Raw genomic sequence first — 19,923 nt, 5'->3', positions numbered from 1 at the left:
GCAGGGGATCAAATACTTTTTTCCCTCACTGTATAGGACATGGTGGTTTTTCTGTCCAATTGACATTAGCAGGAAAAAATCCCAGGAAAAACTCCTGGCCATAGTAATGGGTATTGTGGGATAGAGCAGAATATCCTGAAGAGTTATTATCTGGGTTGCGATGCCAGGGTTGCCCTGAGGGGCTGGCTAGCACTCCCACAGCTAATCAGGGTACCTCCAGAAAACCTTTAAATATTAATGAGACATTTCTAAATTGATAACGAAGGTCCAGCCCTCTGTTTATAGGGCAAACCAAAGAGTCCAAGTGCAATCCCAACCTGGCTAATTGTAAATATGGAGCATCGTCCCAGATCCCTTTGAATGAATTCTAGACAGCAGAGTGGATGAGTGGTGGAGCTAGCTAGCTGCAGTCCCAGCAGCATTCTGGTCCTGTGTGGATTCTCATGGAGAGGTTTTGGAGCGGTGGCAGAAATGTGCAGTAGTGGAGATTAGAGGGGATGCGTGTGGATCAGTGTGCTGTAGTGTAGATTAGGCTGGATCAGCTGCATGGAGCACCTAGAGATTTGTGTGACACAGTGCAGGATGTCATCATGCAGTGGGTTTGGTGGGAGGCGTTAGCGGCTAGCCTCTGGGTAATGACGTGAGAAACCAAAGCAAGGGCCTCTGGGCAGTACAGGATCCGCCATCCATCGCCTGTCTGTCAATCAATGGCTTGTGTAAGCAGGGTGGGTGTGAGCTGTTTGATGTTCTGCCTGAAAAACTCCCAGTCGGATACATCACTTACTGATTGACAGCTGGTGTCAATCTGCCCCATGCTGGGTTTCACCCCCACCTGCCTCCGCCAAGCTACCCATCTCACACACACACGCACACACACACACACACACACACACACACACACACACACACACACACACACACACACACACACACACACACACACACACACACACACACACACACACACACACACACACACACACACACACACACACACACACGTTAACGGTTAGGCTGTGTGGATTAGGACTGACCTATGGGGATCAGTATTGAGCACCTGACCTCCTGAAAGACTAATGAATAAGTGACGTTTTCCACCTGACAGTCCCCCCCCCCACACACGCTTGATCACAGCCCTGTCTTATCTATGCCCCCTGAGCTGCCACACACACACACAAACATGCACAAACACACGCATGTAGAGACACACACACACACTGTTATTCTCTCTCTACCGTCCTAAACCCCTCCCCTCTTTAGTTCTCTCTCTAAATCCTTGTTGCCTTGTTTGTCCTCCATCTCTCTCCATCATTCATTCTCTCGTTCTTTCTCTCTCCATCATTATCTGTTTTTGTCTTCTTCTATGGCGTGGCATGTTGGTGGATGGTGACTATATTAACCTGGCTGTATCCTTCTGGGTGGACTGGACGTGTAGATGGAGAGGCTGAATGTGACCAGTCAGCCAATATGTCTGTTTCAGCATGGTTACCAATCTGTCTCTATCTGGCCCGCGCCCTACAGCCTCTCTCCTCTCCTCCCCCCCCTCTCTTCTCTCAGAATCTCCCTCTCTCTCTTATCATGCTCTACACCTATTCCCTCTGTCCTTATCTCTTCTTCCCTTTTTCCTTTCTCGTTCCCCCCGCTCATTTTCTTTCCCACCATCTCTTTCGTTCCACCTCTCTTCTCTCCCTTAGGGCTCCTCTCCCCTTTCTCTCTCTCTCTCTCTCTCTCTCTCTCTCTCCCCTTTCTCTCTCTCTCTCTCTCTCTCTCTCTCTCCTCTCTCTCTCTCCCCTTTCTCTCTCTCTCTCTCTCTCTCTCTCTCTCTCTCTCTCTCTCCCCTTTCTCTCTCTCTCTCTCTCTCTCTCTCTCTCCCCCCTCTCTCTCTCTCTCTCTCTCTCTCTCTCTCTCTCTCTCTCTCTCTCTCTCTCTCTCTCTCTCTCTCTCTCTCTCTCTCTCTCTCTCTCTCTCCATCTGTGTCATGTTCTCCACAGTGATACATCAATGCCCTCCCACCTCTCTCTCATTCTTTCTCTCTCTCGCTTTCTCTCTCCCCCTCTCCCTCTTTCTTTCTGATCATATCCTTTGAACAAGTGCTGATTAATGTCATACATAGACTGATGAATAATTCACCACAGTGAGCGAGAGGAGAGAGAGAGAGGGAGAGAGAGAGAGGAGAGGGGGAAGAGGAGGGAGAGAGAGAAGAAGAGGAGGGGAAGAATGATGGAGAAAAGGCGGGAGAAGGAGAGAAAAGAAGGGAGAGAGGAGAATAGGGGGAGAGATGGAGGAGAGAGAGGCAAAATAAGACAGCATGGAAAAAGGAGAGCAATGGAGGATGTGAGAGAAGACTAAAGAAAGGGGGAAGAGATGGAGAGAGAGAGACAGAAGGCGTAGAGAATTCCAGGAGATGCACCCTAGGGGTAGAGGAGTGTCTCGCACTGGCTGCTGTTGTCTCATTTACTCATTTACTCTCAGTCTCGTTGTCAGTGAGTTATAGATACAGTTTCAATATCTTTTGAATGACTGAACAATGTTTGTGTCTTTGTCATGCCCACAAAGCCCCTTCACATTGAATCGAGGAAAGACAGAGCCAGGGAAAGGAAGGGAGAGGGTGAAGGAAAGACAAATAAACAGATACACAAAAAAGAGAGACGGAGATAGGAAGAGAGGGAGAGAGAGGGGGGGAAGGAAAGATGGGGAGACCGAGAGACAGAAAGATTAAGAGGGATAGAAAGAGATAGAGGGTGATAGAAAGAGAGGGATGGGGAAGGAAAAATAGAGAGATGGACAGACAAAAAGAGAGAGAGCGATAGAAAGACAGATAAAGAGAGACATTCTCCAGGTCCAACACTGATCGCTCTACACCCAGACAATGGCCTCAGGTGATTGGCAGGCCTCTGGTCTGTGTATTGGATAGGGCTGGAGGAGCTGTCCACCAGACTGGTGCTGAAACCGTGCTTTTTTATTTTATTTTTTTCTCACCAGGATGACTCATCCCCCCCCCCCCCCCCCCTTCCCCTCAGACAAAATCTTTTAGCCGTCAGTAATTAAAAGCTCATAACCACGAGCACAGGCCTAATCACATCACAGGAAATATCATTGTGGGTGTTAGTATTTTTATTGTGGTGTTATCGGTCCACCAATGTTTGTTATGTTTAGCCTGTTATGGCTAGGGGGCAGTATTTTCACGGCTGGATAAAAAACATACCCGATTTAATCTGGTTACCACTCCTACCCAGTAACTAGAATATGCATATACTTATTACATATGGATAGAAAACACCCTAAAGTTTCTAAAACTGTTTGAATGGTGTCTGTGAGTATAACAGAACTCATTTGGCAGGCAAAAACCTGACAAGGTTTCAGGCAGGAAGTGGCCTGTCTGACAAGGTGTCGTTCTTCTTGTCTCTGTTTATTGAAGAGTGAGGATCTTAGCTGTCCCGTGACACTTCCTACGGCTGCCATAGGGTCTCAGAAGGCGGTAAAAAGCTGAATCGTGGCTTTGCAGGCTCTGGCTGAAAAAAAGTAGCGCGTTTGGGTAGTGGCTGGTTACAGTACTGTGAGACTCAGGCGCGTGCCCGCGGCGACCGAAAGCTTTGTTTACTTTCCTCAGTTTAGCTAAAAGGAGATTCCCGGTCGGAATATTATCGCTTTTCTACGAGAAAAATGGCATAAAAATGATTTTAAACAGCGGTTGACATGCTTCGAAGTACGGTAATGGAATATTTAGATTTTTTTTGTCACGAATTGTGCTATGCGCGCGACCCTGATTTACCATTTCAGATAGTGTCTGGGACGCACGAACAAAACGCCGCTATTCGGATATAACGATGGATTATTTTGGACCAAACCAACATTTGTTATTGAAGTAGCAGTCCTGGGAGTGCATTCTGACGAAGACAACAAAAGGTAATTAAACTTTTATAATAGTAAAGCTGATATTGGTGAGTGCTAAACTTGCCGGGTGTCTAAATAGCTAGCCCGTGATGCCTGGGCTATGTACTTAGAATATTGCAAAATGTGCTTTCACCAAAAAGCTATTTTAAAATCGGACATATCGAGTGCATAGAGGAGGTCTGTATCTATAATTCTTAAAATAATTGTTATGCTTTTTGTGAACGTTTATCGTGAGTAATTTAGTAAAATGTTAGCGAATTCCCCGGGGTATGCTAGTTCTGAACGTCACATGCTAATGTAAAAAGCTGGTTTTTGATATAAATATGAACTTGATTGAACAAAACATGCATGTATTGTATAACATAATGTCCTAGGGTTGTCATCTGATGAAGATCATAAAAGGTTAGTGCTGCATTTAGCTGTCTTCTGGGTTTTTGTGACATTATATGCTAGCTTGAAAAATGGGTGTCTGATTATTTCTGGCTTGGTACTCTGCTGACATAATCTAATGTTTTGCTTTCGTTGTAAAGCCTTTTTGAAATCGGACAGTGTGGTTAGATAAAGGAGAGTCTTGTCTTTAAAATGCTGTGAGTTTTTGTATTTTAGAGGAGTTTGTATTTCGCGCCACGCCCATCATTGGATATTGGAGCAGGTGTTCCGCTAGCGGAACGTCTAGATGTATTAATCTGCCATATTCAAAATGGGTATATTAGCATTTGAAGCGGCGTATCACATTACGCTCTCAGTGTGTTGTCCCTCTGCTCTTATGATGTGGGATTTAGTGGATTTTCGGCTGATAGGGGCTATTTGTGATGAGGAGTGGAAAAAGGAGGCAAGTCAGGGACAAGATAGGCAAGTCAGTTAAGAACAAATTCTTATTTTCAGTGATGGCCTAGGAACAGTGGGTTAACTGCCTTGTTCAGGGGGACGCCTTGGGGATTTGAACTTGCAACCTTTCGGTTACCAGTCCAGCGCTCTAACCACTAGGCTACCCTGCCGCCCCAATTGAGAGAATAAACTATGTGAAGGATACTGATTAATGTGACATGAGGCTTTTTGGTATTTTAGATGATGAGGTTGAAGTATTGAGTCTTCATCCATCATTGCCTGAAACAAACTCACCCTCTGTCTCTGTCTCTCTTCTCTCCATCCTTCCCTCTCTTCTCGTCCTCCAGAGATCTCTGTCAGCCTGTTGTCAGTGATCGTGACGTTCTGCGGGATCGTCCTTCTCTCAGTCTCTCTCTTTGTCTCCTGGAAGCTCTGTTGGTTGCCATGGCGAGACAAGGAGGGTGGGGGCCTGAGTTTGACATCGGGGCTGATGCCCGGGGGCATGGGTGGGATGGGCGGCAGTGGGGGGGCCTCCCTCCTACCTCCTGTCATGCAGAGGAAGGCGTCCCACTCCTCACTCTACCCCTCCCTGGCACAGCCCCAGCAGCATCACCCACACTTCTCTGACCTGGTGGGGGTGGAGAGTGGCCAGGGGGTGGGGGGTGTGGTGGGAGGCCCGGAACAGACCCAGGAACACTCCTACCTGGACATGGACTCCTACCCCAACAACGCTGGTGAGAAGGAACGCCTGATTTCACCCAACTGATACTGAAGTAGCTTTATTATAGCATGTGTACAGAGTTTGCGTCATATAATGCCTTGGTCAATGTTTTAAGTCTTGTACTATAGCAACATATCATATTTATATCTACAAAATGTTCTGTACTATATTACATTTTAACTCCACTGACGGTATGTCTAGCCAGAGTATTATTAACACATCTTGAAATGGTGCAGCACATTGCTAAATGCACTACAACCCCCCCATAAACTGAAGAAATAAGACACAACAATCTCTTTACAGTAGAACCAGCTTCACTTTCTATACAAACACCTCTTTTCTTCTCTCTATCCCCCTTCTATTCTCTGCACTCCTTTTTCTGTATTGTCCTTTCTCTCTATCCCTTTCTCTTTGGTCTGTGGTCTAGGGAATCTTAAATTGAGCCAGACGTCTCCAGAGTTGCCCCCCACCACTGAGGGGGGAGCCGCCCCACCCCACAAAGACATGCCCAATGCCCACTCCCAGCAGCAGGTCACTGCACGGTCAGTACTGTACTGTGTGCGTGTGCTTGTTTGTTTGTGTGTGTTCTCTGTGTCGGTGATTACAAAGAGGTTATGGTATAAGTAGTGAATTTGTGTGTGATTGATTAAAATATGCAGGATGTGATATATCTATCTATCTATAAACTCAGCAAAAAAAAGAAATGTCCTCTCACTGTCAACTGCGTTTATTTTCAGCAAACTTAACATGTGTAAATATTTGTATGAACATAACAAGATGCAACAACTGAGACATAAACTGAACAAGTTCCACAGACATGTGATTAACAGAAATGGAATAATGTGTCCCTGAACAAAGGGAGGGGCAAAATCAAAAGAAACAGTCAGTATCAGGTGTGGCCACCAGCTGCATTAAGTACTGCAGTGCGTCTCCTCCTCATGGACTGCACCAGATTTGCCAGTTCTTGCTGTGAGATGTTACCCCACTCTTCCACCAAGGCACCTGCAAGTTCCCGGACATTTCTGGGGGGAATGGCCCTAGCCCTCAACCTAGAGACGTGCTCAATGGGATTGAGATCCGGGCTCTTCGCTGGCCATGGCAGAACACTAACATTCCTGTCATGAAGGAAATCACGCACAGGACGAGCAGTATGGCTGGTGGCATTGTCATGCTGGAGGGTCATGTCAGGATGAGCCTGCAGGAAGGGTACCACATGAGGGAGGAGGATGTCTTCCCTGTAACGCACAGCGTTGCCTGCGATGACAACAAGCTCAGTCCGATGATGCTGTGACACACCGCACCAGACCATGACGGACCCTCAAATCGATCCCGCTTCAGAGTACAGGCCTTGATGTAACGCTCATTCCTTCGACGATAAACGCGAATGCGACCATCACCCCTGGTGAGACAAACCGCGACTCGTCAGTGAATTGCACTTTTTGCCAGTCCTGTCTGGTCCAGCAACGGTGGGTTTGTGCCCATAGGCGACGTTGTTGCCGGTGATGTCTGGTGAGGACCTGCCTTTCAACAGGCCTACAAGACCTCAGTCTAGCCTCTCTCAGCCTATTGCGGACAGTCTGAGCACTGATGGAGGGATTGTGCGTTCCTGGTGTAACTCGGGCAGTTGTTGTTGCCATCCTGTACCTGTCCCGCAGGTGTGATGTTCGGCTGTACCAATCCTGTGCAGGTGCTGTTACACATTGCCACTGCGAGGACAATCAGCTGTCCGTCCTGTCTCCCTGTAGCGCTGTCTTAGGCGTCTCACAGTACGGACGTTGCAATTTATTGCCCTGGCCACATCTGCAGTCCTCATGCCTCCTTGCAGCATGCCTAAGGCACATTCACGCAGATGAGCAGGGACCCTGGGCATCTTTCTTTTGGTATTTTTCAGAGTCAGTAGAAAGGCTTCTTTAGTGTCCTAAGTTTTCAGAACTGTGACCTTACTTGCCTACCGTCTGTAAGCTGTTAATGTCTTAACGACCGTTCCACAGGTGCATGTTCATGAATTGTTTATGGTTCATTGAACAAGCATGGGAAACTGTGTTTAAACCCTTTACAATGAAGATCTATGAAGTTATTTGGATTTTTACGAATTATCTTTAAAAGACAGGGTCCTGAAAAAGGGACGTTTCTTTTTTTTCTGAGTTTATATTTATACAGTGCCTTTGGAAAGTATTCAGACCCCTTGACTTTTTCCACATTTTGTTATGTACATCCTTATTCTACAATGTATTAAATCATTTTTTGCCCTCACAATACCCCATAATGACAAAGCGAAAACAGGTTTTTAGAAATGTTTGCAAATGTATTCAAAATAAAAAACAGAAATACCTTATTTACATAAGTATTCAGACTCTTTGCTATGAGACTCGAAATTGAGATCAGGTGCATCCTGTTTCCATTGATCATCCTTGAGATGTTTCTACAACTTCATTAGAGTCCACCTGTGGTAAATTCAATTAATTGGAAATTATTTGGAAAGGCACACACCTGTCTATATAAGGTCCCACAGTTGACAGTGCATGTCAGAGCAAAAACCAAACCATGAGGTTTGAGAGCTCCGTGTCCAGGCACAGATCTGAGGAATGGTACAAAATAATTTCTGCAGCATTGAAGGTCCTCAAGAACACAGTTGCCTCCATCATTTTTAAATGGAAGAAGTTTGGAACCACCTAGACTCTTCCTAGAGCTGGCCTCCTGGCCAAACTGAGCAATTGGGGAAGAAGGGCCTTGGTCAGGGAGGTGACTAAGAACCCGATGGTCACTTTGATAGAGCTCCAGAGTTCTCCTTTGGAGATGGGAGAACCTTTCAAAAGGAAAACCATCTCTGCAGCACTCCACCAATCTGAGTGGCCAGACGGAAGCCACTCCTCAGTAAAAGGCACATGACAGCCCACTTGGAGTTTGCCAAAAGACACCTAAAGACTCACAGACCATGAGAAACAAGATTCTCTGGTCTGATGAAACCAAGATTTAACTCTTTGGCCTGAATGCCAAGTGTCACGTCTGGAGGAAACCTGCAACCATGTGAAGCATGGTGGTGGCAGCATCATGTTGTGGGAATGTTTTTCAGCAGCAGGGACTGGGAGACTCGTCAGGATTGAGGGAAAGATGAACGGAGAAAAGTACAAAAGTACAGAGAGATCCTTGATGAAAACCTGCTCGAGAGCGCTCAGGACCTCAGACTGGGGCGATGGTTCACCTTCCAACCTTAAGCACAAAGTCAAGACAATGCAGGAGTGGCTTCGGGACAAGTCTCTGAATGTCCTTGAGTGGCCCAGTCAGAGCCCAGACTTGAGCCCGATCGAACATCTCTGGAGAGACCTGAAAATAGCTATGCTGCAACGCTCCCCATCCAACCTGACAGAGCTTTAGGATCTGCAGAGAAGAATGGGAGAAACTCCCCAAATACAGGTGTGCCAAGCTTGTAGCGTCATACCTAGGAAGACTTGAGGCTGTAATCTCTGCCAAAGTTGCTTCAACAAAGTATTAAGTAAAGGGTCTGAATACTTATGGAAATGTGATATTTCAAATTTTTATTTTTTTATATACATTTGAAAAAATGTCTAAACCTGTTTTTGCTTTGAAATTATGGGGTATTGTGAGGGGAAAAACAATTTAATACATTTTAGAATAAGGCTGTAAAGTAACAAAATGTGGGAAAAAATCAAGGGGTCTAAATACTTTCCGAATGCACTGTGTATACAGTACCAGTCAAATGTTTGGACACACCTACTCATTCCAGGGTTTTTCTTTATTTTTACTATTTTCTACATTGTAGAATAATAGTGAATGCATCAAAACTATGAAATAACACATATGGAATCATGTAGTAACCACAAAGTGTTAAACAAATCAAAATATATTTTATATTCGTCAAAGTAGCCACCATTTGCCTTTGCACACTCTTGGCATTCTCTCAACCAGCTTCATGAGGTAGTCACCTGGAATGCATTTCAATTAAAAGGTGTGCCTTGTTAAAAGTTAATTTGTGGAATTTCTTTCCTTCTTAATGTGTTTGAGCAAATTAATGCGTTTGAGCAAATCAGAAAATAGCCCCATTTGGTAAAAGACCAAATCCATATTATGGCAAGAACAGCTCAAACAAGCAAAGAGAAATGACAGTCCATCATTACTTTAAGACATGAAGGTCAGTCAATGTGGAAAATGTCAATAACTTTGAAAGTTTCTTCAAGTGCATTTGCAAAAACCATCAAGCGCTATGATGAAACTGGCTCTCATGAGGACCGCCACAGGAAAGGAAGACCCAGAGTTGCTGCAGAGCATAAGTTCATTAGATTTACCAGCCTCAGAAATTGCAGTCCAAATAAATGCTTCACAGAGTTCAAGTAACAGACACATCTCAACATCAACTGTTCAGAGGAGACTGTGTGAATCAGGCCTTCATGGTTGAATTGCTGCACAGAAACCACTACTAAAGGACACCAATAAGAAGAAGAGACTTGCTTGGGCCAAGAAACATGAGCAATGGACATTAGACTGTTGGAAATCTGTCTGATGAGTCCAAATTTGAGATTTTTGTTTCCAACTGCCGGGTCTTTGTGAGACGCAAAGTAGGTGAACGGATGATCTCCGCATGTGTGGTTCCCAACGTGAAGCATGGAGGAGGAGGTGTGATGTGTGGGGGTGCTTTGCAGGTGACACTTGTCTATGATTTATTTAGAACTTAACCAGCATGGCTACCACAGCATTCTGCAGCGATACGCCATCCCATCTGGTTTGCGCTTAGTGGGACTATCATTTGTTTTTCAACAGGACAATGACCCAACACACCTCCAGGCTGTGTAAGGGCTATTTGACAAAGAAGGAGAGTGATGGAGTGCTGCATCAGATGACCTGGCCTCCACAATCACCCGATCTCAACCCACTTGAGATTAGAGGTCGACCGATTAATCGGAATGGCCGATTAATTAGGGCCGATTTCAAGTTTTCATAACAATCGGTAATCGGTATTTTTGGCCACCGATTTGCCGATTTTTAAATATTTTTTTATAAATATTTTTTAACTAGGCAAGTCAGTTAAGAACACATTCTTATTTTCAATGACGGCCTAGGAACAGTGGGTTAACTGCCTTGTTCAGGGGCAGAACGACAGATTTTTACCTTGTCAGCTTGGGGATTCAATCTTGCAACCTTACGGTTAACTAGTCCAACGCTCTAACCACCTGCTTTACATTGCACTCCACGAGGAGCCTGCCTTTTACACAAATGCAGTAAGAAGCCAAGGTAAGTTGCTAGCTAGCATTAAACTTATCTTATAAAAAACAATCAATCAATCAATAAATCATAATCACTAGTTAACTACACATGGTTGATGATATTACTAGTTTATCTAGCCTGTCCTGCGTTGCATATAATCGATGCGGTGCGCATTCGCGAAAAAGGACGGTCGTTGCTCCAACTTGTACCTAATCATAAACATCAATGTCTTTCTTAAAATCAATACACAAGTATATATTTTTAAACCTGCATATTTAGTTAATATTGCCTGCTAACATGAATTTCTTTTAACTAGGGAAAATGTGTCTCCTCTGCAACAGAGTCAGGGTATATGCAGCAGTTTGGGCCGCCTGGCTCGTTGCGAACTGTGTGAATACTATTTCTTCCTAACAAAGACAGACAACTTCGCTAAACGGGGGATGATTTAACAAAAGCGCATTTGCGAAAAAAGCACAATCGTTGCATGACTGTACCTAACCATAAACATCAATGCCTTTCTTAAAATCAATACACAGAAGTATATATTTTTAAACCTGCATATTTAGCTAAAAGAAATCCAGGTTAGCAGGCAATATTAACCAGGTGAAATTCTGTCACTTCTCTTCCGTTCATTGCACGCAGAGTCAGGGTTTATGCAACAGTTTGGGCCACCTGGCTCGTTGCGAACTAATTTGCCAGAATTTTACGTAATTATGACATAACATTGAAGGTTGTGCGATGTAACAGGAACATTTTGACTTATGGATGCCACCCGTTAGATAAAATACGGAACGGTTCCGTATTTCACTGAAAGAATAAACGTGATATTTTCAGGATTCGACCAGATTAATGACCTAAGGCTCGTGTTTCTGTGTGTTATTATATTATAATTAAGTCTATGATTTGATAGAGCAGTCTGACTGAACGATGGTAGGCAGCAGCAGGCTCGTAAGCATTCATTCAAAACAGCACTTTCGTGCGTTTTGCCAGCAGCTCTTCGCAATGCATTGCGCTGTTTATGACTTCAAGCCTGTCAACTCCCAAGATTAGGCTGGTGTAACCGATGTGAAATGGCTAGCTAGTTAGCGGGTCTGCGCTAATAGCGTTTCAAACGTCACTCGCTCTGAGACTTGGAGTAGTTTTTCCCCTTCCTCTGCATGGTAGGAGCGAGGAGAGGGATGGAAGCTATACTGTTACACTGGCAATACTAAAGTGCCTATAAGAACATCCAATAGTCAAAGGTATATGAAATACAAATCGTACAGAGAGAAATAGTCCTATAATTTCTATAAAAACTACAACCTAAAACTTCTTACCTGGGAATATTGAAGACTCATGTTAAAAGGAACCACCAGCTTTCATATGTTCTCATGTTCTGAGCAAGGAACTTAAACGTTAGCTTTCTTACATGGCACATATTGAACTTTTACTTTCTTCTCCAACACTTTGTTTTTGCATTATTTAAACTAAATTGAACATGCTTCGTTATTTATTTGAGGCTACATTGATTTTATTGATGTATTATATTAAGTTAAAATAAGTGTTAATTCAGTATTGTTGTAATTGTCATTATTACAAATAAAAAAATTAAAAAATTGGCCGAGTAATCGGTACCGGCTTTTTTTGGTCCTCCAATAATCGGTATCGGCGTTTAAAAATCATAATTGGTCGACCTCTACTTGAGATGGTTTGGGATGAGTTGGACCGCAGAGTGAAGGAAAAGCAGCCAACAAGTGCTCAGCATATGTGTGAACTCCTTCAAGACTGTTGGAAAAGCATTCCTCATGAAGCTGGTTGAGAGAATGCGAAAAGTGTACAAAGCTGTCATCAAGGCAAAGGGTGGCTACTTTGAAGAATCTTAAATCTAAAATATATTTTGATTTGTTAACACTTTTGTGGTTACTACATGATTCCCTATGTGTTATTTCATAGTTGTGATGTCTTCACTATTATTCTAAAATGTAGAAATTAGTAAAAATAAAGAAAAACCCTTGAATGAGTAGGTGTGTCCACATTTTCAACTGGTACTGTATATATTTTTAAGTATGTGATAATTATATTATCTAAGGGTCATCACATTTCTGTGATTGGTTGTCTAGTGTATACATTTTCTGAGTGTTATTCTGTGTATTAACCCTGTCTGTCTCTCCAGTGAATGTATGTCTGTGAATTAACCCTATCGATCTTTTTAGTGTGTCTTATTCTGTTTTCTTTTTTACAGCCATGTTTCTATTTTTTATGTAAATGCCATGTTATAGAAGGGTCCAGACACCTTTTTTGTGATTTCAGTTGTTTTTGGGAAACTTACCCCAAACAGCAAATCACTTCCTCATCCTCGTTGTGCAGTACAAAGGCCCTGAAAAAACATGAAAAAAGGCTCCAAAAAACACACAAATACGTCCTTTTAGAAACGGCAAAGCTCTCAGTATAGTGATGCAGGTCATTAGATGCGGTACACATGAAAATGTGTCATTCCAAACTTTATCCGTAACGTTTTATTCCATTTTGTTGCGACTCGAGCGATACTACTCCGTCCATTCTACAGGCAACTGCCAAAATAAAGGAAACACTTGAGTAAATGAGGGATACAAGGTATATTGAAAGCATGATTCCATATGTGTTATTTCATAGTTTTGATGTCTTCACTATTATTCTGCAATGTACTTCCACACAGTAGGTTCCAGGCATTTGTAGAACCATTGAAGCTGTTCTGGCGGCTCGTGGAAGCCCAGCGCCCTATTAAGACACTTTATTATGGAGTTTCCTTTAATTTGGTAGTTACCTATAGCAGCAGTCTAAACAGAGAATGGAACAGCTGGATAGGGGAAACGGCTCGAGTAGCACAAAATGGAATATAACATTGCTGATAAAGTTCGTAATGACACAATTCATATGTACCACATCTAAAGACCTGCATCACCATACTGAGAGCGTTGTCGTTTCTAAAAGGACATATTTGGGTGTTTTTGGAGCATTTGTTCATGTTTTTTCAGGGCCCCTGTACTGCACAATGAGGATAATGAAGGGCTTTTCTGTTTAGGGTAAGTTTCTCAAAAACAACTGAAATCACAAAAAAAGGTGTCTGGACCCTTCTATAACATGCCATTTACTTCAAAAATGTAGATTTGGCTGTAAAAAAGAGAACTTCTCCTTTTACCCTGTCTGTCTCCAGTGAGTGTTAATGTGTCTATTAAGCCCTTCTCTCTCCCCAGGCCCAAGCCCATGACTCACCAGTTGTCCAGCCCTGATTTCCATGGTGAGGAGAAGAGCGAGCAGGTGACCAGCATTGGCCAAATCAAACCAGAACTCTACAGACTGCGTGGGGGCGACCAGGGGGAAGGGAAAACGGGGGACAATTGCGGCAAGATCAGCTTCCTCCTGCGCTACGCCTTCAAGTGAGTGAACCGATTCACTTAATTAATCCTCTTCACACCTCGGTCTGAGTGCACTGTTAAATATACATTACATTAAGGCTTAGACAGAGGATCAACAGCTGCTCTGTCATCACAGCTGACTTAATGTACTTGCCCTAGAAATTCTATCATTGCAGTGTCAAGTATCACACAGTGGGTCGTTTTTTTCACCCATATATACTTTTACATTATGGACTAAATAGTGTACACAAGATAGATAGATAGACATTGTTATTGTAATTGTCTAATTTTCCAAACCTTGAGTGCATTAGTCATGCATGCCCCCGTTGTAGGTTTTCTGCAGCACTGGCTCTGTTTATGTAAATGGTGGGCGGGCGCCCCTTCGGAGGGTTGAAGATGGGAAGATGGAGGGAGGACAGAGGAGAGGAGGGAGAGAGCAGGGGCAGTGTAGTACAGTCTGCTAGCTCAATCTCAGTCTATGTGTGGCTCTGTGGCTGCCTGGTGGGGTCCTTTCTTTCTGCCGTCACACAGAGAAACATTACAATGGAGAAAGAAAGTGCTGATGTTCGAAAAACAAGGGAGTGAGAGGCAGTTAGGGTCATGAATTATATATGGTGAGCTACTTTAAACAGCAGATCCTGTCAACACATAACAAAACCAGACTGTTATAGCACGAATTACAGACACACGGAGGGAGGGAGGGAGGGAGGGAGGGATGGAGGGTGTGGGAGAGAGAGAGGGAGAGAGAGATATAATGTGTGTCACCTTCTTTTCACACCGTTAGCACTGTGTGGGATAATTGTAATATATTTACCATACATCAATGTTAACGTGCTAGACCCGAGCACATTTGGGGAATAGCAGTCAGGACAACAATGTCAATTTTCCCTCGGCCCTCTGGGAAATGTATTTTCTATTGACACTGTAGTTAAACGCTGACACATTAGTGCTGTGGGAATAGGGTGGTTTCCAGCCATTGTCTGTGAGGAATAGTATAGCGAATTTCCCTCTGACAGATCAGTAATAGGTGTATTTTCTGCTGAGTGCTTCTGGGACCGTGTTAGTAGGCCGTCATTGTAAATAAGAATTTGTTCTTAACTGACTTGCCTAGTTAAATAAAGGTTAAATATATATATATTTTTAAAGGTTGTCTTTTGTTCCTGCTCTTTGTTGTCTTTATGTTCAAACGGACATGTGAGTGTAGGAACACTACAGTGTTTGTTGTTGTAATAAGGTAATGATGTTGAATGTGACATGCCATCAGGGCCAGCTTTTATACAGGCCTCACCTGGCATTTTCAATTATGCTTTATAAAACTACACTGCTCATAGTCATAAGGACTACAGTTCCCAACACGTACTGACAGTGTGTATCGACTTCCAAGCGGAGATGATACTGGACTTAAAGTAAGTAGATAGACTTAAGAAATACTAATTGGACATGTTTCTCTGATTAACGTGTTTATCCAATTTAAATATAACTTCCTAATTTACTAATAACGGTATAAATCTTATCCCTGATTTGATGTGATTGTAGGATTTGCATGTTTACCTGATTTCCTTAATTGGACGTGATTGCAAGATAAACATGAAACCTGATTGGATGCAATCGTGTCGTCAACAGGCTTATCTCAGTCCTGATTGGGCCAGATGATTAAACAGTGTGTTTATCTGAGCTGCTATTGGCTATAGCCTGATGGTGCTCTCTTCCCCAGAGTTCACGCTGTGCTCCTAAAGGCCCGTAATGAAGTGGTGACACGCTCGTTAACGCAGAAAGACAGGGTATAATGAGGTCTGATTAAAGGCCTGCCAGCCATCTTCACTCTCTTAATTAAATCCCTCATCAGTAGTTCTGCAGACAGACCACTGGACGTAGGCGGTTTAGACGGACGTCTTCGCGCGTGTGTGTATATGTGCAAGACTGTGTATGTGTGTGTGCGGGCGTGTGTGACCCAGACTGACCATAACACAGTGGAATAGCCTACTATGAGGAGTATTAATGGCTTGGCTTCTCTCACTGGAACTGCTGGAGCCAATCTGTAGCTTTGTAGCAATGGATTATGCTACTTGTAGAAGTTGCTCTCATTCACAGATCAACCTTCCTCAAATTCTCCATTAGTAGGGAGTAAACCCTTAAATCAGTGTCAAGGGTTGCTTCATCCTAGACCTCAATGGATCCCCATCGACCCACTCCATAGATACAACATACTCTCCTAACCACTCCACTGTCTCTATCTACTCTGTAGCCCTATGTCTGCCCAGTTAAGTTTGACATATAGATTGTGTTGTGTGTGTGTGTGTGTGTCCCAGACGGTGAGTCTAACATAGATTGTATATGTGTGTCCCCTTCTGCAGTACAGAGCAGCTAGTGGTGAAGATCCTGAAGGCTGTAGACCTGGCTGCCAAGGACGCCAACGGCTTCTCAGACCCCTACGTCAAGATCTACCTACTGCCAGACAGGAAGAAGAAGTTCCAGACCAAGGTAACACATTTATCAAGCCTGATCCCAGATCTGTTTGTGCTGTCTTGCCAATGACCATAAATACCTTGGAAGAGTGCAAACAGATCTGGGATCAGGCTGTCATTTATTACACTTGTCAGTTTTCACACAAATGGGGCTAGTTTTCAGTCCAGTTTGAAGGCACAGTAAAATACTAACCTGACAAACGTGTAGTTTCACTCTGATGCCAATTGAGAAATGTGTTCAGGCATTACTTGGAGTTCTGTGTGAATCATCCATTGATGTCACCCAGAGATTTGTGTATGCATTACCACAAGAGATTTGTGTATGCATTACCACGAGAGATTTGTGTATGCATTACCACGAGAGATTTGTGTATGCATTACCACGAGAGATTTGTGTATGCATTACCACAAGAGATTTGTGTATGCATTACCACGAGAGATTTGTGTATGCATTACCACGAGAGATTTGTGTATGCATTACCACGAGAGATTTGTGTATGCATTACCACGAGAGATTTGTGTATGCATTACCACGAGAGATTTGTGTATGCATTACCACGAGAGATTTGTGTATGCATTACCACGAGAGATTTGTGTATGCATTACCACGAGAGATTTGTGCGGAGTTTCATTGCCGTTTCTCAAGTTGGGATTTTATTCTAAATTATTGTCAGTAATTTATTATAATTTATAAATGCATAGTCTCCTCCCTTACACATTGGAATTAGCTGATATTTTGTTCAACCTAATCTGAATAAATATGTTAGGCTGTCTAGCATACTCTCTTGTTGACTCTTGTTCTCTCTCTCCCTCTCCCCCCCTCTCTCCCTCTCCCTCTCCTTCCCCTTTCTCCCCCCTACACCTCTTTACCTCTATCCCGCTCTCCCTCCTCAATTCCCCCCTCTCCTCTCTCCCACAGGTCCACAGAAAGACCCTAAACCCTATCTTCAACGAGACGTTCCAGTTCGGTGTCCCCCTGGCAGAGCTGCACTCCCGGAAGCTACACTTCTCTGTCTACGACTTTGACCGCTTCTCCAGACACGACCTGATTGGCCAGGTGGTTGTGGACAACCTTCTGGACTTCAGCGAGGGCACAGGGGAAAAGCCTGTCTGGAGGGACATCGTGGAGGGCACTGCGGTGAGAGAGAGCCCATGCCTGACATCATAATGCCAACGCAATGCCACCACTATGTTACCATGATGACACCACTATACCACTATAATATCACCACTATGTCACTATAATGCCACCACTATGCCGCTATAATGCCACCACTATGCCACTATAATGCCAACACTATGCCACTATAATGCTACCACAATACCACCACTATACCACCACTATGCCACTATAATGCCACCACTATGCCACTATAATGCCACCACTATGCCTCTATAATGCCGCCACTATAATACCACCACTATGCCTCTATAATGCCGCCACTATAATGCCACCACTATGCCACTATGATGCCAACACTATACCACCACTATGCCACTATAATGCCACCACTATGTCTCTATAATGCCACCACTATGCCACTATAATGGCACCACTATGCCACTATAATGCCACCACTATGCCACTATAATGTCACTATAATGCCACCACTATGCCACTATAATGCCACCACTATGCCACTTTAATGTCACCACTATAGCACCACTATGCCACTATAATGCCACCACTATACCACCACTATGCCACTATAATGCCACCACTATGCCACTATAATGCCACCACTATACCACCACTATGCCACTATAATGCCACCACTATACCACCACTATGCCACTATAATGCCACCACTATGCCACTATAATGCCACCACTATACCACCACTATGCCACTATAATGCCACCACTATACCACCACTATGCCACTATAATGCCACCACTATGCCACTATAATGTCACTATAATACCACCACTATGCCACTATAATGCCACCACTATACCACCACTATGCCACTATAATGCCACCACTATGCCACTATAATGTCACTATAATGCCACCACTATGCCACTATAATGCCACCACTATACCACCACTATGCCACTTTAATGTCACCACTATAGCACCACTATGCCACTATAATGCCACCACTATACCACCACTATGCCACTATAATGCCACCACTATACCACCACTATGCCACTATAATGCCACCACTATGCCATTATAATGCCACCACTATGCCACTATAATGCCACCACTATACCACCACTATGCCACTATAATGCCACCACTATGCCATTATAATGCCACCACTATACCACCACTTTGCCACTATAATGCCACCACTATACCACCACTATGCCACTATAATGCCACCACTATGCCATTATAATGCCACCACTATACCACCACTATGCCACTATAATGCCACCACTATGCCATTATAATGCCACCACTATACCACCACTATGCCACTATAATGCCACCACTATGCCACTATAATGCCACCACTATACCACCACTATGCCACTATAATGCCACCACTATGCCACTATAATGCCACCACTATACTACCACTATGCCACTATAATGCCACCACTATGCCACTATAATACCACCACTATACCACCACTATGCCACTATAATGCCACCACTATACCACCAATATGCCACTATAATGCTACCACTATACCACCAATATGCCACTATAATGCCACCACTATGCCACCACTATGCCACTATAATGCCACCGCTATGCCACTATAATGCCACCACTATGCCACTATAATGCCACTATAATGCCACCACTATACCACCACTATGCCACTACTATACCACCATTATGCCACTATAATGTCACCACTATACCACCACTATGCCACCAATATGCCACTATAATGCCACCACTATGCCACTATAATGCCAACACTATGCCACTATAATGCTACCACAATACCACCACTATGCCACCGATATGCCACTATAATGCCACCACTATGCCACTATAATGCCACCACTATGACACTATAATGCCACCACTATACCACCACTATGCCACTATAATGCCACCACTATGCCACTATAATGCCACCACTATGCCTCTATAATGCCGCCACTATAATACCACCACTATGCCTCTATAATGCCGCCACTATAATGCCACCACTATGCCACTATAATGCCACCACTATGCCTCTATAATGCCAACACTATACCACCACTGTGCCACTATAATGCCACCACTATGTCTCTATAATGCCACCACTATACCACCACTATGCCACTATAATGCCACCACTACGCAACTATAATGTCACTATAATGCCACCACTATGCCACTATAATGCCACCACTATGCCACTTTAATGCCACCACTATACCACCACTATGCCACTATAATGCCACCACTATACCACCACTATGCCACTATAATGCCACCACTATGCCATTATAATGCCACCA

General features: G+C 43.7%; 1 protein-coding gene across 1 annotated transcript in view; it reads left to right on the top strand.

The window, feature by feature from the left end:
* The window catches only part of LOC106601510 (synaptotagmin III), a 48,878-nt gene that overhangs the window by 16,683 nt on the left and 12,272 nt on the right, over positions 1 to 19,923 (top strand). Inside the window, exons 4-8 of the mRNA XM_082971723.1 lie at positions 5,070 to 5,456; positions 5,871 to 5,985; positions 13,876 to 14,058; positions 16,392 to 16,518; positions 17,422 to 17,640. Coding sequence (XP_082827849.1) covers positions 5,070 to 5,456; positions 5,871 to 5,985; positions 13,876 to 14,058; positions 16,392 to 16,518; positions 17,422 to 17,640 — 1,031 coding nt within the window. The remainder of the gene's footprint in view (positions 1 to 5,069; positions 5,457 to 5,870; positions 5,986 to 13,875; positions 14,059 to 16,391; positions 16,519 to 17,421; positions 17,641 to 19,923) is intronic.

Source organism: Salmo salar, chromosome 03 (genome assembly GCF_965601325.2).
Source record: "Salmo salar chromosome 03, fSalSal1, whole genome shotgun sequence".
Lineage (NCBI taxonomy): Eukaryota > Metazoa > Chordata > Actinopteri > Salmoniformes > Salmonidae > Salmo > Salmo salar.
The sequence above is the reverse complement of the archived record's forward strand: the minus strand, read 5'-3'. Positions and strand labels throughout refer to the sequence as shown.